General features: G+C 39.0%; 1 protein-coding gene across 1 annotated transcript; it reads right to left on the bottom strand.

The window, feature by feature from the left end:
• Positions 1-1,646: 1,646 nt before the first annotated feature.
• LOC110450843 (glutathione synthetase-like) lies at positions 1,647-26,646 on the bottom strand. Its single transcript, XM_021498615.1, has 13 exons — positions 26,525-26,646; positions 23,635-23,772; positions 21,364-21,550; positions 18,863-18,938; positions 17,804-17,997; positions 15,806-15,848; positions 15,233-15,306; positions 14,523-14,690; positions 13,558-13,627; positions 13,088-13,279; positions 12,316-12,397; positions 6,289-6,478; positions 1,647-3,263 (listed from the first exon to the last, which is right to left on the bottom strand). The coding sequence occupies exons 2-13, from the start codon at positions 23,753-23,755 to the stop codon at positions 3,137-3,139; spliced, it is 1,524 nt and encodes a 507-aa protein (XP_021354290.1). The 5' UTR covers positions 23,756-23,772; positions 26,525-26,646; the 3' UTR covers positions 1,647-3,136.
• Between the last annotated feature and the right edge of the window lie 275 nt (positions 26,647-26,921).

Raw genomic sequence — 26,921 nt, forward strand, 5'->3', positions numbered from 1 at the left:
TCAGCAAGAGCCGGGGTACAAAGAGTGACTTATATAATGGTTGTATAGTTGATGCTGTTTGTTGTGTTTCCGGATTATAAAAATAAAAAGCTGTGGAAAGAAAACAGGTGTTATTGGGATGATCGCACAAACCAGTCATTTATAGACATCAACACAGACGTTTGTTACTTACACCGCAAAACAAGCATGTCGAAAGCATATTATTGCATCTTGAGCAAAGATCAAGAAATTATTAGTTTTAACATGTGCACTGCCACTCGACTTGGTGACCTCTGCTGTTCTTTCCAGGGTCACCATTGCATTTCGAAGCCCTGTTCTGCTTCAAGCAAACCACTAAAGATTGCCACTGTAGTTTTTCATCCATACACTAGCCTCATCGTATTCATCAAGGATATCAAAATAGACACGTTGGTCTGGGAATCACCGCTGATCAGGTATTTCATTTGATTAGAGAGACGACAGTAAATTGTAATGGGATATCCAGGGTTCCAATACAGGCGTGGAGCTGTTGTGCATTGTTAAAGCTAATATGCATGTTAAATGAATCTAATTCGTCAGTTACGTTTTTGTATATATATTTTTTTCTTATAGAACAATTAAATGGCACCAAGACCCGTCGCTTAAAAACTTCAGCGACAGGCATCTTATAGTCCGAAATTGCCGAATGTGTTTGTAGGATGATGAGAGTTGCCTCCCTTCCGTCAGTTGAAAACTTAGCGGTACCGTCTCCGGTACTCAAGGTGTCGGGAATTCTTCATGAACTTTTAAGTGTAAAAACTTTATTGTAGAAAGTCTATGACTGTGTACCTGGTATGTAATAAACTACATGTATTCATGATTTTTATGCATAACCAAAATTCAACGAAATTTATCAAAATATTTTCCTGACACACCTAGTATCTGCCACTTGATAGTTTGAAACACGGAGTTGACAAGTTTTGGAATGAACAAATAAATAATAACAGGATACAATCAAAAGGTCATTACGCTCGTACCAACCGGAAAAGAAAAATGGGGTGGTCAGGTGACTTAGTAGCTAGCGAACTTGGCTTTTACAATGAACCAAGACGGCTAGAGTTCCATTCCCAGATCAAACGTGTAAGAGTATTTGCAATAGGTAACTTGCCTGACAACGTGAGATTTTCTCCAGGTACTCCGGTTATCTCCAATTAAGACTGCCTGCGCTACCATTAGAGCCAACAAGGGAATGATTAATACAAAAATAGGATAAATCTTTCAAAGATGTTGAGAAATAAATAAAATTTAATTATTAAACAGAAAAATATACAATATATATAACGTTAACAATTATATCAAAGAGGATCAGGAACTGTTGCACGGAAATAACATTAAGTGACATTCCGTTAGTAACATTTTGTTGCTACAGGACTAAACTATGTAACAATTAATTTACCATAAACTTGATATCGGCGTATGTAAGAGTATTTAGAGGAATATCTACTGAAAATGATATTCAATAACATTTATTATCACATAATGTACTATGTTATCAGGTTAATATACCCATGTCATATTTTTTTGCGTATTGACCCATGTAATATGACCTCTCAGCCCTGTGATTGGTTGTAAGCTTCAATTGTTTCAATTGTGACGTCACGCCTAGGACGTGTACATGACGTCACATGCTTACGCACTGGAGTCAAAATGGCGGCTTTTTACATTTCAAAGGTTGCATGATTATTGTCGTTTTACACGAATCTTGGATTCGTGATAACAAGGATCTTACACACGTTTTCATTTCAAATGAAACTTATGAAACTCGTCACAAATTTTTCATTTTAGCTCGCCAAAGGCTTGCTTAATTGAAAAGTTCTTAGACTCGTTTAATAAATCACATATGAAATGGAAACTCATGCAAGATCCTATATGTAAGTGATATTTTGCTGCTGAAGAAGTACGAATATGTTTGTATATAAAACACTATATTTACTCTTAACAAACTACGTTAACAGACAAACAAAATCCATTGATACATCATAGAATGAAATATTCTGGGGTTTTTTAAACGTTGATATATTCATTCTTAGTGGAAAACCGTCACAATGCAACGTTTACCATACAAAACGAACAACCACTTTTTCATATCTGTATTCTGTCGTCCTAACATTACAGTGTGTGTACCGGAAGTACAGTAACTGTTTCATTAGAGCCGTATTCGGCTAGTATATTCCGGTCGGATTTGGAATATTGAAATATATTATGAAGAACAATATTTATAAACTTAAATGAAATAAAACATACATATATAGCAACTACTGATGTGTGAAGAATGTCATTGCGCAAAACATTGATTCGATATGCAAGGACAACGTTAATATAAATACAGTTTAAACTTAACATGTATATGAGGTGATATACAATATAACCTAACAACGGTCTATGGTGATAATATTCTACAGACTGCGTATCTATAGCGATCCATCTTCCAAAACTGTAGAAAGGGTTATGGAGCACAACCATTTTAGTATTTGTGTGTCACGTTTTCATGACTTATACAGTATGGACTCTGTAACCATGACATGTAAAGCGTTTGTACACAAGGTGTGAGTAGATGCAGGAGTTTGTACATATAATGTACATTAATACTCTATTTCGATTCGGCTTTTCTAACATGTGTGCACACTTAAATTGTTATATATGTACGCAATGTCGAATGAAACCGACAAATCGATTCGGTTGTACACGAAGGTGTAAAATATGTACGTATTGGTAATATAAATTCTGAAGAAAACGTTCAGAAATGTGTTCATAGTTGCTTTTACAAAGTTTTCTTTGTGTGTATACGCTTCAAAAAGAACTTTTCATAATTATTTTATTTTCATATATGCAATCTTCTCCTGAAGAGACGTTTAACAAAGGAAGGCCTTTAGCATCTGTCTTAATATAGTTTTTAAGCGTTCGTGTGTATATATATATACCATCTACTATTCAAACTGCGTATGGCAAGCACCGTTCAAAGAATACCCGACAATAGAGTTGTCTCCCTATCGAGCCAGTGTTTCCTTCGGTCGAGGGAGAACCGGTGAGTTTACATTGGTATTCCTATTCTAGCCTCGTTTATTTTGCTTGGTTTTAATGAAGAAGACAAAATGTAATTGTAATGTCTACAGAAATATCAGTCTATAAGGAATGGCGTGTCCAAATATGATAATCCCACCATTATTCCTCCCTCGTCTGAGTTCACATTCTTAGTCCGTAACACGTGGCCAGTAACACTATTGTATATTTCTTTGTCCGCAGTGCTGTAACAGAGATGACAAGTACAATGAAACATGTCTAATCCAAACAACACTTTGTGAATTCAGCATCCTCAAAATTTCAGGGGTAATGCTCTTTATATTCTCTGCAACTCTGGAATGTGTCGTGACAAAATCGAAGGCATGCAGTAATCTATACTTCGGATGTACACCATACGATACAATTTTGTCTAATTGTATCATCCACAAGGTGGACCGAGCTAAATGAGCTAGCTATTTGATTGGTCTCAGGCAAAAAAAACACCCGGACCAATAACTAGGCTGATACATGTCCTTTGAAGATAACAGAGGAGCGGCTAACAACATAAACCTAGTAAACTTCACGATTACACGACCGACATATTCATATGATGTACAAGAAGGCTAAAAATTGTCTAATTGTAGCATCTACAAGTTGGCGCGCACTGAACTTAAGTTTTCGTCATGGCACATTGCAGGGGTGCAGAGAATGCAAGCAAGCATGTTTTGAACATCACATACTCATAAAAAACGAGGTTAGAAAGATTGTCCATTGACACTTAGAAAGTCAATACCAAACGCCAAACAAAGTAAACATTTACTGCACCAGATGGTTATACCGTCCATTTAGGAATTACCAGTGGTATTTAAAGTCAAAAGATTGTAAATCTACGTGTTAAGTGTTCCAAAATACACGTAGATTAAGGTGAAAGGTATATATAAAACCCTCTAAAACGTTACACTTTTAAAACCTTTTGCTGCTACAGATTATTTGTCCTAAAACTGCCTCATTATATATCATGGTACAACGGGAGGTATCTCCTGGTCTGATATAACTCCGAAAAGGGTTAAACTAAACATGTAAGATGGGAAGCGCTTTGTGTTCTTGCTGTTGAATACAACGGTACAATGTTTCTTGTAAAATTTGTTTTAAACCATGACTTTAGGGAAGTAAAGAATAGTTACATTGTTTTTTCATTCGAAATTTCTATAATTTGTAAATGTATAACACTATTTTTAAAGTGACTGATGTTTATTGAATGTATCTGTATTTCTGTTAAACTATTTTTTAATTGAATTATCATTATGGGTTAGTGGAGAAATATTTATCGTAAAATCACAGTCAGCAACTGATACCTCCTACCGGATATAGTCCATTGCTAGGATTTCACTTAAATTTACATTGCAGGTTTTTTACAGTTTTATTGACACACTGATATTCCATTTGTTATGGAACAAGTTTGTAATATCTAAATGCTATAAGTTTCTTTTTGTAATTCTTCTACTTCTACTTCTTAATGGTACTGACTAACTTCAACCATTTGAAGATAAAATGTCAGACGAGGAGTGAAACATGGAAAGAGATTGTCAGGTGGGAGTTTAATCCACTCGAATATAGTTCGAGGGAAGAATGATGCCTTTCTGGTCTGGGTTTTTGAGTGGGGAATTTGATGCGAAAACTGGTGGTTTGTTCGTGATTTTCTAACGGTAGGGATTAATCTGTCTGATTTAACGATAGCGATTTTCTGGTTTACAATGTTATGAAGCATGGTCAGACGAGCATCTCTACGTTTATCTGCTAGAGGGCGCAGCTTTAGGGGGTCCAGCATTTCTGACACACTGGAGGTACGATGGTTGTACCTGTGCTTATTGAGCACATAGCGCGCTGCCCTTCGCTGGAACATTTCCAGCTTGTCAATATTTGTTTGGGTGTGAGGGTCCCATACTGTATAGGCATACTTAAGTGATGGTTGAACTAATGATTTGTATCCCTGTACTTTGGCTGATGTTGAGCCAATTTTAAGATTTCGTCTTAAAAAGCATAGCGTAGAATTTGCTTTTGGGCAGATAGTATTTATATGTGAATCCCATTTAAGGTCAGATGATAGTGTTACACCCAGATACTTGGCCTGACTAAGATGTTCCAGTATGTGTCCATGTAAAGTATAATAACGGACAATTGGAGTTTTGTTTTTAGTCACCGACAACACATTGCATTTGTTTGGATGGAAGATCATTTTCCATGTATTTTCCCAGAGCGCTAGTTTGTCAAGATCTTTTTGAAGTGTTTTAGCATCACTGTTTGACATGATAACTAGATATGCAATAGTGTCGTCTGCAAATAAACGTAGCATTTAGACCCACAGGGATATTGTTTATAAAGTAAAGAAATAAGCTGGGTCCCAAAACTGACCCCTGGGGTACCCCGGAATGGACATCAACAAAATCAACATTCAACTACTACTGTCTGAGTTTTACCGGTCAGGAAACTCTAGATCCAGTTTGCGACATTTCCACGTATACCATAATGTTTTAGTTTATGGTTTAGGAGAGAATGACTGACCTTGTCGAAAGCCTTAGCAAAGTCAATATCTGTTTGGCGTCCCTCATCTAGATTCTTGATGGGTATCGGCATCGATCATGATAGTTGAGACCACAATGTGTTCCATAATTCTGCTACAGATACAGGTCAGAGATATGGCCCTGTATTTTTCTGGGTGAAATTTTGGACCCTTTTTATAAGCAGGTGATACATTTGCAGATTTCCAGTCTGAAGGCACTTTGCCTGTTTCCATGGACTGATTAAATAATAGGGTTAAAATCGGGTCTGTTTCTGTTGCAAGCTCTTTTAGTACTCTGGGTTTGATGTCATCAGGGCCCGAGGCCTTGTATTGTTTTAGGCGTTGGATTAGTTTTAAGACGCCCTTTTCATGGATAGAAATTGCAGGCATGGCAGGGTATTTATCGTGAGTAGGCATGTTGCATCTAGTGCGAAACTGCTGGTAATTTAGTATGTTATATGAAAGATAACTACTTTATTCAATGTTGTATTTTCAATATTGCCGTAGTCAATTTGATTAAAAAACAATCCAAGTAAGAAATTTAAATAAAATAGTAAATCATTATGTGTTTACGAACGACATGGAAACATAACTATTAGTATTATTTCCATAATCCGAAGACCTGTATTGAATACAATTTGTTTTAAGTTCCAGCCTTTTAAAAAAAATGTGGACCTGTGAAATGACCGAGAATTGAATTATCTACTTACCCCATATAAACACCGAAGATACCAATTTCAGTGACAACAGTCTGGAGGCAGGCCTCTGATCCGGCTTTCAGAAGATAGCTTGTCTGAGGCCAAGGTAAGATCCTCTCCATCAAAATGTATCCCGCCCGTTCCTCCAAATTCTTTATTTTTGACAGCAAACACGTAATGTCCTCCCCGTAAACGTTGTTACCTGTAGATAATTGATATTTCTTTCTTACTACTATGCGACCAAAATCGTTTTTGAATGCTACAAAACTACAGTATACATACATGTATCTAATCAGTCTCAAAGACCACAAATAAAGTTATGCTTATTATTAAGTGCGTCAGTTTTATTATTTATTTTCACTATTTATTCATTTTATTCTATTTCGTATCATATTTTTTTTGATGTATTTTCTTTTATTTATTAATTATTGAATTATTATAAATGTCTTCATTTATCTGTTAAATATTCGAAAATTAGTGATATGGAACAGTAAACATTTACTCGGTTGGTTGTAAGTTTCTACTTACAAAATTTTGTAATTGTTGCGTTCTTTATTCGTATTCCATGTGATTATGTCATTTTTTGTCAGATTTAACTTTCGCAAATTGAATTTGAATTGTAGATCTTGCGTTTCAAAAGTGACCTGCAATGTATGCTAAGCTGTCTACTCTGAAAGATATCATAAAACCTATTTTTAAATCAACAAGAAACCATAATATTTGGGGTTTGAGATGTAACTGCAAGCAGCGAGAAAGCAAGTATATCCCAAAAGTTTTGTGTGAAATTTGAGGTTTCACTTTTGAAACCAATTTCTATTATAAATTCTTACCACAGTCATTATAATGCATATTCCAACCTTACTTGGCTCTTGACATACGTAAATAAAGATATTTCCCTCCATGGGGAACCCCTGGAAAACCCACCAATCAGACGGCAGTATTCACGCACGTGATCAGACACGAAGCCATGCTTCCCACTTCATAATTCCAAAGCCAAAAAAGGTGAGAGCCAAGGAGACAAGGGGAGGCTGGGAGGGAACTCACCTAATGACTGTGGTAAGTATTTATAATAGAAATTGGTTTCACAAGAGAAACCGCAATTCTATTTCAAAATAGAAGGAGATCTGCTGAAAGCATGAATCTCGCTTCTGCGGCGACCGGAAGCAAAGCTATAAAGAACACAGTCTTGAAAGTAAGAAACTTCCGATCCGTCGACTTGAGGGGCTCGAACGGCGCCCTCGACAAGGAATCTAGCACAAGTGCTAAATTCCACCTAGGGACCAATTTCCGTGAACGAGGCTTTTCAATGTAGAAGCCCCTGATGAGAGCAGACAATGAAGCGTCCGAGCCCACAGACTTGCTACCACAGAAAGCCAGCACACTAGCAATGGCTGAACGATAGCCTGCAATAGTTCCCGGAGACAGACATTTGTCCTGGAACAGAGACAAAAGAAAGTCGGCTACAACGGGAACAGAGGCAGAGACTGGATCAATCGACCGTCCGACACACCAATCACCGAAGGCGGACCATCGAGATTGGTAGACGGCAGAAGACGAATGTCTAAGTGATCCTGCGATGCGAGTTGCAATTTCTCGAGAAAATCCCGTCTGAGTGAGCCTTCCCGAGATAGCATCCAACCGTGAAGGTGGAGCCGTTCTGGTCCGGAGTAGAACTGCCGGGACCTCGGTTGAGACAGCAGATCCGACAGGGGTGGGATGCTGCGCGGGAAGTCCACCGAAAGCCGAAGCAACAGAGGAAACCAAGGTTGTCGATGCCAGAGCGGTACAACCAGCAACACAGTACAAAGGTGTAGAAGAATCTTCTCCAACACCCTGCCCACCAGATTGAAGGGAGGAAACGCATACGCGTACATTCCCGACCGGTCATGGGATAGAGCATCCATCGCCATAGGATCTGGAACCGGAGACACAAACGTAGGGAGTCGAAAGTTCAGGGCCGTGGCGAACAGATCCACATGGGAAAGAGACCGGAACACCGAACTCTTGAGAGTCCATTCGGTGAGAACCTAGCTCCGAGACCGAGACAGAGTGTCGGCCAGAACATTCAGATGACCTGGAAGGTGTCTCACCTTGAGATCGAGACTGATCTCCAGGCACAGCAACAGGACCTGGGTGGATAAAGCACACAGAACCGGGGAACGGGTGCCCCCCTGGCGCTGCAGATAAGCCACCACAGTGGAGTTGTCTGTCGCCAGACAAATGGCCTTGCCCTGCAGGGAGGGTCGAAGGCCCCGAAGGGCCAACAGAATAGCACGCATTTTCAGAACATTGATGTGTTCTGAAAGCTGTTTCCCCGACCACCCCCCCGCCGACGTCTGACCGGAAAGGTATGCACCCGAACCGGTCATGGACGCGTCGGTGTAAAGGGTCATAGCAGGAGATGCCCGAACCAGAGGAACTCCTGCCAAGACATTGCTCTCGAGAGTCCACCAACGAGCTGATTCCTTCACCGACTCTGGCAGAGGAATGTACACATCCCACTGCCGAGACACCGGAGACCAAACTGACAGAAGGAACAGCTGGAGCGGACGGATGTGAAGCCGACCCAAGGGAACCACATCCGCCAGTGAATTCAGGTAACCGACGAACCGGGGGAACCATCGAACCTGAATCCGCTCCACACTGACCAGAACGGAGACATACAGAGAGGCCTTCTTGAACTTGGACGCTGGTGGAAGGACAAACCCCAGATCGGTTCTGAACCGATAACCGAGGAAAACAAAATCCTGGGAGGGGAGAACCTCCGACTTCTCCATGGAAGGGATGAACCCTAGGCGGCACAGAACGCCGATAACCGACCTCGTGCTCCGGGACAGGATAACTGGATCCACTTGGAGCAACAGGGAGTCGTCGAAGTAGATGTGTGCATCTACCCCGAGACTGTGGAGGTGCCCCACTACTACCTGCAACAACTTGGAGAAAACCAAAGAGGCCGTAGTGAGGCCGAAGGGCATAGCGGGAAACTGGTAAACCTTCTGCTTGAAAGTGAACCTGAGGAACTCCCTGGCCGACCTCCTGACAGGGATGTGAAAGTAAGCATCCTTCAGATCGATGGACGTAGCCCACATCCCTGGACGCACAGACGCAATGTGCAACCAACAAGGTGTGGCATGGCAGCCTTGCAAATTGCCTGGCTGAGGCGCTCCATCAGTCCAACCTTGCTGGGGAGCTGCTCCACCGACTTGCAGCTCGCAGCCAGCAACGCAGAAGTAAACCAGTCTGCGTAGGACAGAACATGGAGAGCCAGCCTAAGGAGACGCTCCAACTTAGAGTGCTCCCTAGGCCCCATCACAACCTGGTCAACACAGCGTCCCGGCCACTTAGCCAGATCCCTCTCAAGGGAAACGGAATTAGGGGCCAAGACTGGGTCGTGGATGCGGTACGTATCTGCAGCTAAATCTGCGATGTCTGCAACCACAACCTGAAAAGCTGGGAGGAAAAAAGGCTTGCGAGCCTTGCTCACCTTCTGCTTTGATGAAGCGTTGACCTGAGCGAGGGACGAAGCAACGCCTCGTCCCTCCGCAAGAGACCTAGCAGAGGCCGAGGAGGCAGATGCTAGCGGAGGCAACATGCACTGAAGGAGCGAAGTGCGCTCCGGGACGGCCGAATCCGAGGAAGGACGTGGGCAAACCCCGTCCCTCAGAAGCTTCATAACTTCTGCACGTAAGGTGCGAAACGAAGCCGAAACCTCTAGAGGCACCGGATCAGCATCTCGGGGCCGGGATTGGGAAACATAGGAAGGGCCTTCCGAGTCCAACCCAGACGAATCCAACGACTCCAAATCAGAATCAGTAAACTCGCCGACTCTATCCTCATCCCGAGTCTCCGTAAAATTGGAGCAACCGGGAAAGCCCCAAAGAACGTCCCTCTTATCACTAGGAGAGGCCCCCGCCGAATCCACCTCCATCAACGTCACCCTCCGAGGAGGGGTGCGAGGAGGGGAAAGAGAACGTGACCTTCCCGAAGGAACTATCGGGGCAAGCGATAGTCCCTGAGAGACAGCAGGAGCAGGATCAAGAGACCTGGAACCTGCTGTAAGGTAGGAGTTGACGCAGGACAGCGGAAATTACTGGTAGACTCGAATTCCAAAATAGGAGCTAGACAACGCAGCATGACCAGCAGCCCTAGCATCACGCGGTCTCTGCCTGACAGAACCGGCAGCAGAAGCTGGCCGGGAGCGCGAACGCTTACGCGAACGGTTCGGTGGCGGATGAAGGGGGAACGCATCGCCGCAGGCAAGAAGGCGGGGGNATATCCAGGCTGGAAACCAATACCTCACTGGGGTAGAGGGGGAGCAGCCGGAAAAGCCCCCTGCTTAAAAGAAACCCCAAGACTGCCCATAGGTGGTTGGGGCGGAGCATAAAAAGGAGCCTGTTGACCCCAATGAGCTCCATTCCCCCCCTGCAAATAGGTGGGATAAACCAGGGAGGGCCCTGGAGCAGAGCCACCAACCTGATGCCCGAAACCAGAGGCAGGACCTGTGTTGGGATGGGGGTGGGGGGGCAGGATAAGGAACCTAAGGCCACCTACACACCCGCCGCCATAAGCCACACCTGGCTGACCTGACCAACTCCACCCAGACTGACCTACAGCAGGGCCAAAACCTGTAGGGCAAGTAAAACAAGCCCCACCAGGGGAGCAGTTTGCACCGGCAAAACCAAACGCAGCCGCGCTGGCACCTACCATAGTAAAACCTGGGTAGGAGGCACAAGGGATAGAGCTGGGAGCATAGGTTTTTACACCAGTGATCACACCACTGTAAAATCAAGCCGAGGCATCACTTACCAACGGACCGGGCAGCAAATGCTGCACAGTGGTGGACGGCGTGCTAGACGCTATCACCACGCCAGGGGCTACATCAGGGATGCAGGGAACCCCGGGAGCGGACAAAACTGCCGGGGGCCGGTCTCCGACAACAACACCCTCAGGAGTGGAGCGGACCGGCAGGAGGCTACCAACAGAAGCGTCCGCGGACACAACATGGCTGGCGTGTTTAACATTCCCAAGGGAATGTTTAGCCACCTGCCCTCCGACCAAAAATTTGGGGAGAAGGCCGCCCCCCCCCCTGTCCCTTAGTAACCGTGGTGACCGGGACAGACCCCAAACCCCCACGTCGACCGACAAAACGGAAGGGGGGGGGGGGGGGGGGGGGGGGGGGGGGAGAGATAGAGAGGAAGGTCCGGGTCCAAATTGTTTAACAATAGCCCCGGTACGGGCCGAAATCGGCGAAACGAACCACAGGGAAGACTCAACAGAGGTCGAAATTCCGGTGGTGTTTTCCGAGGGCTTAGGCCTAGCCTTAGCCCTCGCCCCATCCCTACCCCTCCTATCCGACTTACCTGCACGCCCTCGCGGGCGGGGAGAACCACCGGCAGGAGGCGGCTGCCAGGCACGGCAAATGTCACAAGGCTGCTCCAGAGAGCAAGACCGACAGCTAGGACAGTAAGGGTGGGGGTCGGAAGCCTCAAATAAATGACCCCCAGGACAGCGCCTTTGAGAAGGAGGAGTCTCCATCTCAAAGTAAACAAACCGTCAAACGCGAACACGTGGCCGCAGCCTGGTCGCAAAATAAAGCAAAACGCTAAATTAAAACAAAGTAAATTAATATAGTATAAAGGATACAGTATATATCGGTACAAACAACGCCAGTAGTAGTTGGAACCCCGTAGAAGAAACTAAAACACGTCCGTAAACACGGAAGGCTGAAGGAATTATGAAGTGGAAAGCATGGCTTCGTGTCTGATCACGTGCGTGAATACTGCCGTCTGATTGGTAGGTTTTCCAGGGGTTCCCCATTTGGGGGAAAATTCTTTATTTGCGTATGTAAAGAGCCAAGTAAGGTTGAAATATGCATTATAATGACTGTGGTAACGTATTTTGAAATAAAAATAATACAAGACATTATCTCTGAATTTAAAGTCTTTGTCTAGATTTTAGGAATTCATCATTTTTATAAAGCCTTGGAGAACATCAAGCCTTTCAATAATAAGGCGAAAACCTCTAAGCTACATGACCTACCTCCGCCCTCTCTATTGGTTTTAAGGACGTATCTCTGAGGATCAGCAAATGCCTTCTCTATTGCGTCATCGCCATCTTCACCCTGCAAGGTTAAAAAATATATGAAATTTTAAAGACAAAAGATAAAATAATATTATTCCGAAACACTTGCTCGAAAAATCCTCTAAAAACTGAAAGTGTCTTCTATAAGTCCGTAATGTTATTTTGTCTATAGGGACCATTTTAAATAATAACCTGTATGAATACCTGTAGATCGAACTCACGCAATGCAGATAATGACGGAAAGTTCAAATACATGCCTATTGAGTAAAAATGTGTAAGAAACCTTTTTTGAAATTAAAAGAAAATAACGTAGTGTGTTATGAAAAACTGTTAACTAATGTAAGAAAAAAGAGATTTGTGTATTGTTTTATAACATTTAGTCTGTGCAATCAAAAAATGTAAAATATTTTCTTCAAACTAGTTTCTTTAATTACATGCATACCTTTATGCGGGCATTTGGTTGATTATCAACAGACTGATAATGCTATGTAAAAATACTTTATATTAAATCCATCAGATTTAAAGAGAATTAAGCAACAGGTAAAGCCTGTACAAGCCCTCTCTCCCTAGAGACACGTTTCAAACAATAGCACAACTTTGTCTCTATACCGTTCATACTTAAACTACCACGCAATATAACCTTTATTGTATTATGTAGAACGGAGTTTAAAAATGTAAAAATCATAAAAATTGATTTTTATTTTTATTTGAGCGAAAATAGACTGTTTACCAAGTCGATACTATATTGCTTTACGAAGGTCTCCCTGATGTCCCGTGCTATCCTATCGTCCTTAATAAACCTCTCCACGGCTCCAGGACGACAAAGCTCTTGCTGGACCTTCTTCGTCCCGGCTAAGTGGTACTGGACGGTTGGACACTTGATCGCTTTTGACCGCTCCATCATCAGGCGCGTGTTCCAATCCTGTCCAAAAGAGTTTAGACAAAAAGTGACGAAGAAAAATTTGAATAAAAAAGGAATCCTCATGCTCTAGCTTTCGGGTTTTGGATCGACGCTGGCACTGATGTTTGTTATCGTATGCATTGCACAAACATAATATCGTGTTTTCGAAGACTTTATCCTTATTCTAATAGACAACATCGTATTTTATTGGCCTAAACGTATTCTTTAGCTATCGGGGTACCCTCAATTCACTCTCTTTTTTCGACATTGCATCCCCTTGATGCCCAATATCTACTTACCTTTTCTGATTTATAATTCGCTGGAGAGTATCCTATACGGAAATACACGACGGCCACCTCACAATCATCTCTGGGACATCAGAAAAAGACAAATGCAAAGATAGGACTTGAAATGTGAGAAGACGCATGCAAATGACAAGGTATTCAGAGACATGTGTTTACCCAGAGCCTAAACAAGCAAATATGAAAAAACAGGAGCCATATGAATAAAGACAAATAAAAACACCTTAAACAGCACTAATATGGACTCATCAAAAATGTGTGCTGACATTACCCTATATGAATAAACAGGGATTGAAACAAAGGAATGAGGTCATATAAAGAGTCAAAAGAAGTGGTGTGAAAAGATTAATGTTCGTGGGGTGTTAATTTCGTTCATTTCGTTGGTGATCTTAATCTGAAGTAATTAGTTACAAGTTTGATATAAAGCATTTTTTCGTTTTAGAGGTTGTTCGCAATTAACGAAATCATGTATCCACGAAATGGTGTTTTGTCGGGAAACCACGAAATTTGGGCTGCACGACAAACTCTAGTTTCATTGTACATAGACAGGGTTTTGAAATCTATGAAAGTAGCCCAAGCCTACAAAGACATGTCCAAAGACATATACTGGGCTTACAAAGTCATGGATAAAGAGAGGGACTTACATGCCATGTGCATAGACAGGTCATAAAAGACACGGGAATGGACAGGGCCTGCAAATTTGATGGCCAAGTAACTAGGCGTCTATACAGAAATGTCCATAAATAGGGCCTACCAAGACATATGTACAGACAGGCCATGCAGAGTCATGCATATGTGCATATATACACGGGCTACATAATCATTATATTCAATGCCTCCAACAATGTCTTTGTAAACAGGACACTGAAGTAAAACCTGGATGTTTTAGAATATTGTGTTTTTCCATTTTATCTAGCGAATTACAGTAGCCGTAAAACCTCTTACGAATTGATTTGACTTACATAAGCAATGCTTTGTCGCTTTTTCTGACATATCCTCGTTCATTCATTTCGTCAAATGTGACATATTTCACATGAACAGATCTGTCAATCATAAACATTTCCAAGTCTAGTCGACGCTGGTCAAGCCTAGTCCGTTCCGGTTCTGACACAAAAAACAGCACACACGCCCTGGAATATGTATACAAGTAGAGTGTTATACTGCATTGGGGAGCACAGATGGGGTTAACTTTTTCATGTCCCATATAATTTGTCGCTGTCTTTCTCCTGGTTAAGTAATACGATTGTTATAAGTGATGGCACAGCTGTATTTAAGGTCGCCTTGTTATGAGATGTTCAATTATTATCATAAGTCATGAATTATTATACATTATTGCAGGCAACACCCTTCTTTGTTTCTCCCAAATTAATCATTATTTTACGAGGGCGAAGCACAACAAAGAATAATGTGTTCCTACTGCAAGGGCAACAAATAGTCCATCCAGTCGGAAATCGGTTGTGGTGGCTCTTGACGATTTTTCAGGAGAGGCTTCGAACAAGGTAAATATGATCAGGGAAACTCAAACGCGTTCAATTTTTATTATTTATTATTTTGTATCTGCTGTATTGGTGGACGCTGTTTGTACGTTTATAGTTTTAACTTTTGAAATAAGTTATTCTTTCTGCTTTCCAAAATGGTTTTTATTTTTCACTTGAACTTGTATTAATAACACCTCTTGTTCCCGTAAGCCTTCCACCCTTCCACCAATCCTTGGGCAAGTCCATGGGCGGGATTGTTGTCGGGTACCTACAGCAAATAAAATAATATCTTACCTATGGAATGCAATGCCAATATAATTGATTTGCCGATTCTAAGCAAAAATGCAGAAAGAGTGCGTTACATTATGACAATGATTAGGTACTCTTTCTGGATTTTTCTTTGAATTGGTACACGGGCACGCATACACACATACATAGCACACGTTGAGGCATGTACTTAAATGACCCAGGCTGTTTATAGGACGCTTAACCAAATAAAACCAAACCAAACCAAATAGCTTTGGTCAGCCTTATGGTCTAGAATATATTCAAGAACTGGTGTTCATGTATTTAGGAACCAATTCGACCACTGTTCTTGAAGTGACGTTTTACAATCCTATTTTGTGACGGGAGAATTGTCAAAACTTCGTTTTAACCAAATGAAATAGCAATGTCCATATATTAATGGCAATTATTAGGTTAAATGCAACAAAACATTTTTCCTTATTTTCCATTATTTTCATTAGGACGGAGGAAACATAACATACTTGTGAATCCTCAAACTGTTTTCCGGCCAGTGTTAGAGAATACCTGAGAAAGGAAACAAATATAACCATTGAAGTTCTACACAAACAAGATGGACATATAAAGTGAGGATGATATTGAATTGAATTATTTCTATTATGTTCTTTAACAAGGCCATATGTGAAAACTAAAAAAAAAAGAGAAGCAATGATGATGCATATAACAAGGTGGAAGATCACGCAAAGGTGTATTCTAATTTAAAATATTTCATATTTTCCTGAACAGGACCATATGTACAAATAAACAGAGATTAACTACAAAGATATACATACCAAGATGGAGAGATAACATAATGATGTATATTGTATTCTCCTTATCAGGGCCATATTTAGATGTTTGAATATTTTTATTTCTACCAGGCTTTGAAGATAGAATGGAAAATGATCAGGACACAACTTTGATTTAAAGAAGCTTTATTTGGATTGACACATCTCAAATCCTTATAACAATCATTAATTACAACAATCTTTTAACGTGTACATATTCTGTAAATCAATATCTTTTGATAAATATCACAGTTATTCTCGTTCTCAGCATATTGTGGTAGACATTTTGTGCACGTGCATATGACTTAAAGATGTACTCTTCTGATGTTTCAATCACGTTCAAGTTTCGTTTTGATCTGGTGTAACGGGTTTTTGTAATATTTAACAAATTATGATCAAGTTTATTAGCAAACACGCATCTGAAAAATATGTCAAAAAACTAGATGCCTGTTGTATGTAGAGCTTTTTTTACAATAATTTAAAAAAAATACCATTTCGGCGGCCATTTTGAAAAGGTGTATTAATGTGTATTTCTTGCGCTTCAAAAAAGGCCAAAATTTCACCTTTTTTGACACTAGATTTATCACTTTAATTGTCATTGTGTAGCCATTTTTAATTGTAGCAGGTTCAATTTTGCTGTCCAACTTTATAATGTTTAATATGATAAAAGCAATATGCAACAAACTGGAAAATTATACATTATTGATATTTTGTTTACATATTTAATGTAACTGAAGCACTTTTGATTTTTGACTCCGATAAAGGTAAAAAATAACACAAATAATAATGGGACAAAAAAAGAAGCACAGTTTGTGGATGTTTTAGAAAGAGAAACACATTTTCCTTTTATTCATTAAATATTAAAAAAAGTTAAATAGCAGAACTTTTTATATGAAGCGTTTAATCTACAAAAATAGTAAAAAGATGAGTATTTGTTCATTAAAAAATAGGGGGTTGGGGTAACTAAAATAAAATCGGCTTTCTGAGTTTAAAGAATAAAATTAAGAAATTTTGCTTTCATAATTTAAAAGGAAATAATATTTTCACCAATTCTACAAACATTCATACATATCTGATAACACACTTGGAAGAAATTGTATGAATTTGTTCTGCAAATGGTCAAAACCCCAACAATTACCTAAAATCACATGATGTGTTAAATCGGTATCTTTGACAATCCTTGACATATAAGTGTTAGAAGAAATCATTGTGTCATTGTAATAGATACAGATTGTCATAAATAAATTTTGCTGTTTCGTTCTTACAGGACTAATCGTTGAATTTAGTTTCCGAAAAGTTGAATTCCAAATAGCTCAAAACTACAGGCGAACAAAAGGGAGGATGTGTAAAACCTCTTGGTCATATGAACTTTAAAAATTACAGTGGTACTGTTTAATTTCAAATTTATAAAGTGTGAAAATTAATAACCGTGCCATTACTCAAATAAAATATGTGTTGCCATTAAAGTTACGACAAACTTCGGGGACTAAAAAATCCAACAGCACAGTCTACAACCTTGTACTGTATATTGAAAGATGAACTTGGCGTTCGTATAACTGTACCTGTACACATCATAAAACTTAAATATATTCTCAAAAAAGTGTTAATTTAACTACCAGGAATCACTAAAGAATATCAAACACTTTGACAGATCGAACATACACGTCCGTCACAAAACGAAATCTTGTTACATACCGATGTACATTGTGCAGGTGTGATACATGACCAGCAGCACCAGCTGCTATCGTGTTGAATTCAATCTGCTTCATCTGTAAACTGTCTGGTACCGTGGCTGAGGCCGTAGGGTCAACATAGGTCAAAGAGTCAACGGGGGTCTCTTTTTTATCATCCATCATATAATCATTTCGGAACAATCCAAGACTTATAGGCTAGAAAAAGGGAAAAAAACAAATATTTTCAAGCTTTAGTTGTAACAGAAACCGTTACCTAAATATGGTTGATGACTTTTGGTTTTTGTGTTTTTCGATTTGCCGCGACGACGAAACAAAGAGCTCTGATTTATTGCTTGACGGCGCTTTGTCGCTTTTTCACCTTTCGTGGAAGAGCAAAAATGTGTCATTTTATTTCAAATGGACGTGCTGTTTAAGAGAATAAAACGTCGCTTTTTAGCTTCGTTACCGCGACAAAACAAACAGGGAAAAAAAAGCATAAGTTGCCATAATTAGCTACCCCCCCCCCCCCCCCCCCCNCCCCCCCCCCGTTACGCGCTAATACACATGCTCATCAATGTTTGGGTGATGTTTCATAAGCGTCTGGTCAGCAGTTTCCGAGAAAACGTCCGGAAACAATAGCAAGAAGAAAAGCGTTGTAATAATAAAAGGAAAGAGAGAAGCAACAAATGAAGGCCTCCACTAAGTTTGGGACTTAACCAGCCTGAATGAGGTCATATGAATATAAAGATAAAAAGTACAATGGTTATTGCTGTAATCGTGTGTAAATTCCGGGATGGTAGACTGTAATAGGGACGCAGCCAGAGCATTCTGTATAAACAGGAATTACGTATGGCGTGTTACGAACACGTTATAACGATACTAATTTGATCATTGCAGTCACTCACTTCAAAATTCTAAATATTATCGTACATGAGATATTAACTCGAAATTTGGACTTATGTGGTAACATGAAAAAGAAAGAAATAGGAAAAAAGTTCACATGACCATTTAAGTTCTTCCATGGCACTAAAATATACTGTGATTCGCTGTTTATATAACGTTTGTGTCTATGACATCTCACCTGGGTAGCACCTTCTTCGGTCACCACTTGTAAAATGTCCCACAATCGCTTGTTGAAGTCATCGACCTTTAGAACACTAACATGTTGTGATGAAATTAAAACACGGAAACTATATTACTCTAGCACATAAATGACAGTGATAATGAATGCATGGATACATGATGTCTTCATTGTAATGTTTTCAGAGGGTAGTCAGGTGGCTCAGTGGATATTGTTCATGCCTTTTCCCAAGGCGGCCGGGGTTCGATTCCCCGATCGGATTAAGAACTTTAAATTTAGCTTAAAACAAATGTATCGATTACCATATTTATTTGTTGGCCTCATTATTTTAAATTATTATACTCGAAACAGATATATAACCTGCTGAATTGGTCATGTTCACAGAAAACAAACCTCACGTGTATATTGTAAAAGTTAACTGGAAAATGTAAACATAAAACCCAAAAACATCTCTTATTACCTCGGTGAAATTTTGAAGATTGTAATGAATAATTTTGTCTGTTATTACATTTTGGTAAATTATATTTATACCTCAAATTCGTTAATTTGACTTCATTTTCGGTCATTTCTTGACTGACTTGGATGACAAGGGAGTGAGTCTTCCGTCAGCTGTGTGTTATTTCAAAAACTAAAACACCAATGTAGACTTACTCCCTCTGCGGTTTCCAGGTTAAAGACTTACTCCTGTGGCAGTAGCTGTAACATCACTACGGAGATTTTGAGATGTGTTAAGTTTAAGTTCCTATCAACTAGGCCTTCATGTATCTCCCTTTCATTCGCATACTTGACCTTAATAATATAGAGATACTTTTTTCTTCTTTCTATATTACTACTAACTGTGTTATCAGGTCTATGGAAGCTGTCATAAACAGGAAATATGTCCTTATTAGTGTTTTGTGGAATAATTGTAATCAGACAGAATCCGATGTTCTTGAATCCATCAAGCTAGATGCTGCTAGAATAGTTACTGGATTACGTAGGGGTACTAGTCATGCTGTCATTTATAATGAACTAGAATGGGATACACTTAAGAAACGAAGAAATGACCAGCAACATATGCTATTTTTTAAAATAACAAACCGTCATACCCCTAATTATCTGTTTGAAAACAATGAACCTTATATTATAAACAATGACTTAGTGACTCATGATATTCGACATCAACGTGTATTTCAAACACCCATTTGCAGAACTAGTATATATTTTAACAGTTTCTTTCCTAGTATGATGTCTCGTTGGAATAGATCTGATTGTAATTATTGTAATTTGAGGTCGGTAAGTGAACTTAAAAAGCAACTCGTCCATCATGCCTTTCTTCCTAATGCTGAGGATACATGTACAAATGCTTTTAAATATGGAGGGACTAGATCTTTTAACGTCATGTTATGTCAACTTAGAAACCAGGCAAGTCAATTAAATTCTGATCTTTTTAGAGACCACCTGACTAATAGCCCATCCTGTATATGTGGCAATCATAACGAAGATGTGGATCACTTCTTTCTATACTGCCCTAGGTATATAATCCAAAGACAAATCCTATTAGATTCTCTGTCTCATTTGCAGCTTAACATTCAACTAAACCTACATTTAAATCTTGACTTAAACCTGATTGAACATTTACTAAATAATATCAATATACTAACTAGGGGAAGTAACCACCTTAGTCATGGTCCTAATTCTGCTATTTGTATCTGTGTTTAGAAATATATTGAGTCTACTAACAGATTTTGAAATAACTGTTAATTATAGCCCCAATGTGTATGTATACATGTCTACATGAATACTCCTTCAACACGGCTCCTGCTCTGGATTGTCAATGACTGGGTAAGCACACAGTGGTGGTGTGTATGGACATTTTAGTGCTGCCCAGTTATTATTGCTAATTGGAGTAGGTTCAACTAATAATATTTAATATTTACTATATTGAATGAAGGTTCCAGTTTTTGATATTAATATATGTTGTAAAATTTATAATATTTGATTATTTCAAATGAGTATACACACATGGCTTTCCATTTTGAAATATATTTTATATATACATTGTACTGGTTACTATATGAAGAAAAAATAACACAAAAAAAACATATGTATTTGTTTTATCTCAGTAAATCTATTTTTTTAATTTTTAATTTTGCTTAGTTCAGAGATAGATAGAGACTATTAAGTATTAAGTACTATTTAATGTTCCAAGCCAGTGCTAATATGTTAATGTCTAAACTATAATTATGTTATTGTTTGAAATGTATGTAACCTAAGGGAGAGGGCTTGTATAGGCATAGCCTGTTGCCCGATTCCCATTGAAATATATCCTTTTTAGAAATTAGAACTATGAAAAGAAAGTATCCAGAAATTCCTTTCATGTAAAGATTTCGTCATCAATATGGCGCTAACTCCTTTGGTGATGAAACATGCAATTGTTTTAATCAGGTCAAAAGAACAGGAGGAAAATGATAATGGTTCATTTTAACATTTTGATTCAGGAGAAATACAAATATACTCACTTGCACAAACAATTTTGCAAGAATTCCATGTCTTGCGCCACCATGTGCATCAGTTTGTTGAAATGTGGTTGTATGGCCTTCACCTTGGCTAGAGCATCTCGGGGAACCAGCGACGGAAAAAGAGTAAACGGAGCATAGTGGGCTCTCTCTGAATGGCCTGGTGATTCTGCTGTTCGTATAAGTACACCTGTAATAGAAGACATCTCATTTTAATTATTTACTGATTATTCATGACAGACATTATTTATGATAGACAAGGATATTCCATATCTTTGTATTTTACAGGACACAATCAACATCATTTTGAAATTGATATTGCTGGATTACTTAAACAAGACATTTGGGTCAACGTAACTTATTCAAAAGAACTATGCATGTATATTGTTCAAAGTTATGTTTTCCAACTTTGCTAAAGGTTTCAAGTTCTACTCAAGATATGTAAAGCGTAACTGGTATTAACCGGATCTAAAAACAGAGTTTAAACCAATCTATATGATGTTTATTTGTGGATTTATTATTACCAGTCAACTTCAAACTCTTTCAAAAAGAGACCCACGGAACCTGTATAGCTCATTTCGTTTTCATGTAATTTGCTATCTAAAACAGTGTAATCTCTAGTTTGACTATTACGACTAGTTTCTTCTTACCAAATATGGTTAAAATATAATTATAACATTATTGAGGAGAAGTTTTTTTAAGGATTTACCGGCAATTGAACACACCGTTGGTTGATACAACATGTATGATCTATTTTTCATGGATGTTCTATATTGAAACAATGTTAACATGTGGCAATGATAAACAGGGAACGCTGCAAGCAGTTTCATTATTTTTTTCAATCAAACAAATTTGGTTCCATTGACAATAAAGTTTTGGGAAATGTTGATAAACACCACTTGCTTAATTGTATTTATCAATGGAACGGGGTCACTGGGGTTACGTAGGTGCTGGAGTACATGTGCATGTAGGGGTAAGGCGTGGAGTCTGACATACACGGTGAATTACGTAATGCACGTGAATTACCTGGGGTGGGGGGGGGGGGGGGGGGGGAGAGGTCATAGGTGTTAGTGCCTTTCGAGCTGTTGCAGCCAGACAGTGCCCTTGTGGTATTTATCCATCCCCCCTCCCCCCAGCCAATTTGGTAGTGAGCAGTATAGAGTTAATTTGTTTTGATGTTGCTTGTTACTTGTCATCGAGCTCTTAACTAAGATTGAGAGCCTCTCTTAGCCATTTGGTGTATGCTTTCAGGTTTATAGGCGTTGGCATTTGGCATATTACAGACATTCTAGGACAGATCCTTTGGTACTTGGAGCTAGAGGAACAGCCGCTCAGGACCGGTCGCTCAGGAACAGCCGCGCGCAGTCGCTTGATTTTGCCTTGTTTTTGTAGCTTTACCACAATAAAAGCGCTAGCTTAGCTTCAGTCGGCTATTTCCTATATTACAGTGTTGAGTTGTAATTGATAAATGATTTATGTTCGTTTGAACTGGTAAATTAGAACATAACCGCAGTTACTGTTTTAACCTTAGTGTGATTTAGTGCAATTGATTTAAGGTTCCAATACTACAAAACAAAATCAACAACAGCGTTCAAAGTGTAAAAGTACAACAGTCCTAGACCAGGGCTCGAACCCTCTTAGTCATTTTCTCGGTGTGAGGTCATGATATTACTTATTTTGACCTAAAGTTACATGACGGATTTGTGCGATTAAGCAGAAAAAGGTTACCCTTCCAGACCACCTGGTCTTATTCTCCTTATACTTGTTAAATTTGATTACATTTTGGCCTGGTTATAGCAATTATGAGATCGAATAATGATTTTACATAGTCGGAGCGCAAAGGATAGCGTGACAGCCTTTCACCAAGGACGGGGTTTGACTCGCGACCAGCGTGAAATAGTATGTGTCACCTGCACGGCGACGTAGGTTTTCTCCTCGTTTTCCCCTCTCCCCATCCCACCCCAAATCAAAATTGCGGGACCAAAAAAACGCAATAAAGACAAGATTATCAATGTTATTGTTCTCAATGTGAAAATTAAGTGTGGTTAGACTAGGTTTGAACCTTAGACCTCAGATTTTATTCAATTGCTCTAATCGACTGACCTTCCTGGTCAACTGCAGTGTTTTAATATCCATCATAAAAGGAGGTTACTGTGTATAGGAAAACCGCAGTGTAGATGGACATGAACCCTTACGGAGAAAATTGATTTCGTACGACGCGCCTTGACACAAGGTCATAAGATCAATTCAATCATGAAGTTGTGAAATACAAACCATGTAACATGGCATAATCCTTTGTTTTCTTGATGATTTCCTGGATCTTCCTTTCGTCTAGAGAAATTGAATCTAGCACTGTAGCCATTTTGTCAGATTCACAAAGGACGTGTAAACTCATATTAACAAATTCGGTGTCTGTGAAAAGAAAATGATGCATGTAAATCAAAATACAAGACATATTAGACAAGACCAATTAATAATTCTTTTTTTCTGTAGCACCTGCTGATAATAATCCTTATTAGTGATTCGTTGCTAGGCCTATCCAAGAAAATATTTTTTTTTAGAAAATGTTTAAGGCACGCCTACGCCTAACATTTCAACCCAACTCAAAGCTAAGGATTCAAAACAGCACTGCACATTTCCATGCGCTATGACAGTGTGAAATAGAGCGATATCATTTTGGGATAGACCAAGTAGTGACTTATTTCTAGACCATCAAAGGCGGGATGATCTTTAAAATAAGTTGTTACCGATCTCTACGTTACGGCAATGCTCACATGTTTATACCGCACTACAGGTTATCAAACAGGTATGTTGGATGGTTTGTTAATTGTTGATTGTTAATTGTCATATGAGGACGGGTGGCCAGGGAATTTCTGCCTGAAATCAAAAGTAGATGGATCAGAAAAAGACAGGAAACGAGAAATATTCCAGATTTTGCAATAGGGGCAGCAGGTCAATATTTTGAATTGATTTTTATCCATTCATCATTCCTTCCATTCATATTTAAATTTTCTGTGATATATTTGACATTCCTATACAAAGAAAGGGCAATTGAAGAAAGCGCAAAGTTAAGAAACGCCATGGATGTGCCGGATCAATTTGTTTTTTTTTTGCAATGAAACATCCTAATATTGTTATATATTAAGTTATTGATTTTGTTTGTTTGTTTGCTTTGTTTTGGGTTAAATGTCCTTGCTATATGAGGGCGGATGCCTAGGGAAACACAGGACAGGAAAGATAGGAAATGAAAACGACCCTCAGTGTTGCTATGGTGAAAGCAGATCAAGTTGGCTAGCAGAGTACAGTAAAAATGGCTTGATCCTAAAAATAAAGGGCATGTCTCGGATAAACATGGATAGCGGATTTATCCTGCACAACACACCTACAAATATATATATGTTTACGAACAACATTTGAATACATTTTTCAGATGAATGAATTTCCTTTAAAAAGTGATTTCCCCAGATTTGGGAATTGTGAAAACAACATCAAAAAATGCAAAAATAAATTGACCCACCTTAAAACCTGTCTTCAATTTAATATCACCTTCTCGGTAACAGAGATACTCACGTTTTAGCATAGGTCTTTCAACTTGATTTTTCACAATATTTACACATGTACTGAGTACAAAAATAGACTACATGAAAAGCTAGCTTTTGTTGTGTAGACGCAGATTTGTAAATGGCAAAAAATGTAGTCTCAAACCAAATACATAGCTACCTTAGGCACCTTCTTCATGGAAGAAAGGTTTCACAATATCTTCAAAACAATTATTTAATATTGAGTTCTAATGTCAAATAGAAATAGAACGTTCCATATTGAAAGATACCACAGATTTCTGATTACAATATAAATTTTGCGAATGAAATGTTCCTCGCCAATCGGCTAAAAGAACATCACTATTCCGTACATTCTGCAGCACGGGGTCACAAGCGTTGTCGTGAATCTGATGCGTATTGTCTGTGCTATCGTATAAATATGTATATATTTTTTTGCTGTAGATCCCTAATTAAACACCACCAAGCGAACTTGCATTCATACATATAGGGACATGAACGCAACAACATCAGTGTAATTTTGACACGTTTTCTTATTACCATGAATAAATATTATCAACTCATCCATCCATGAGCAATGTCTATACAAAATGTGACCTATCAAGTCAACCGTGCTATCATATAAATATATTTATATTACATGTACTGCTTTATTTCCCTATATACATTCACTACCAAAATAACTCAACGGGCTATACATTGTAAACACACTAGCCGAATTGCTTGCATTCTGTCCGTCAGTCTAAACTGTAGTAAATAAGAAAAAGTGTTATATCAAGATGACTTTTATTAAGCAAGCATTGACGATCCCAATCAAGTTACCAAGTATAAAATAGGGATAAAATAAATCAGGGTAATTAATGGCGGATAAACGTACAGGAACGTCATGTAAGTGCCTGCTACAAGGTAAATTAATCTGTTGCGCAAACATCAACAGATTGGTTGAACATTGTTGAAAAATATATGGATAACTAAATAACAATGCATTATATTGAGTTTTATGATAGTGTTAGTAAATGTTTTAATTTGTAATAAAAAACATATAAAAATATTCATGTGCGAAAGATTGAAATGAAATATCATATTATTAAAAGATTTGTGTGCCAAAGATATTGAATTTATCATGATCAACGAAATATTTCGGATAATATTGACAATATGTGAAAACCCATATACCATTTAAATAAATAATAAGTTCTAGTTGTAACAGTGATCGTTACGAAAATCCCTCAATCTGCCTATGTAGTCGCAATCACGAATGAAAAAGGTTTAAAGTTCAAAGTAAGCTTGCAATCTGAGTTGGGGCAAAATTAAAAGAAACACAGAGACCGTTGGCCTCACCTCTGTCGTACATCCATAAATGTATCAATCAATTATAGGCCATGTGTCATGACTGAACGGAAAATGAAATGCGTTTGCAGAACTATATTTCCTCACAAATGCTCATTTGAAATTTCATAAGTATCCGGATAATAGTTCGTGAGAAAAACTCTGAAACCCATTTTTAGGGAAGAAAAAAATTAGAAGAAGAATCGCAGCAAATTAATCAGTACCCACTTCGTTTGGGAGAGTTAACAAGACATTAAATAAAAAAAGTATTTCATTACCACGACAGGCAGACTCCGAATCCGTTCATCACCTTCAATCTTCTTAATAAGAATCCAATTTTAGTCTGTCAGCGGTACATTAAAGTGTCCTGTGACGTAATAACTTACACTAATGTGCCGTGTTGTGGTGGTTACATCCGTAGTCAACCATAAGTATATCTGTATACACTTTTTACTGTAGAAGTTGCTACGCTTGACTGACTATAGATCTGGCTATCGAGGTGGAAACATTCGGTTAACATCGAGTATGAAATAAAAAGATGATTGTCGCATACCTGTAAAACTGTTTTGCAAACGTTCGTATTCATTAATAGCCAAGATCGATATACTGTACGTACACAATCGTGTACCGTTTGATTTCCTTTGCAAATAAAACCGGTAATATCCATATTATACA

Source organism: Mizuhopecten yessoensis, unplaced genomic scaffold (assembly GCF_002113885.1).
Source record: "Mizuhopecten yessoensis strain PY_sf001 unplaced genomic scaffold, ASM211388v2 scaffold5519, whole genome shotgun sequence".
NCBI lineage: Eukaryota > Metazoa > Mollusca > Bivalvia > Pectinida > Pectinidae > Mizuhopecten > Mizuhopecten yessoensis.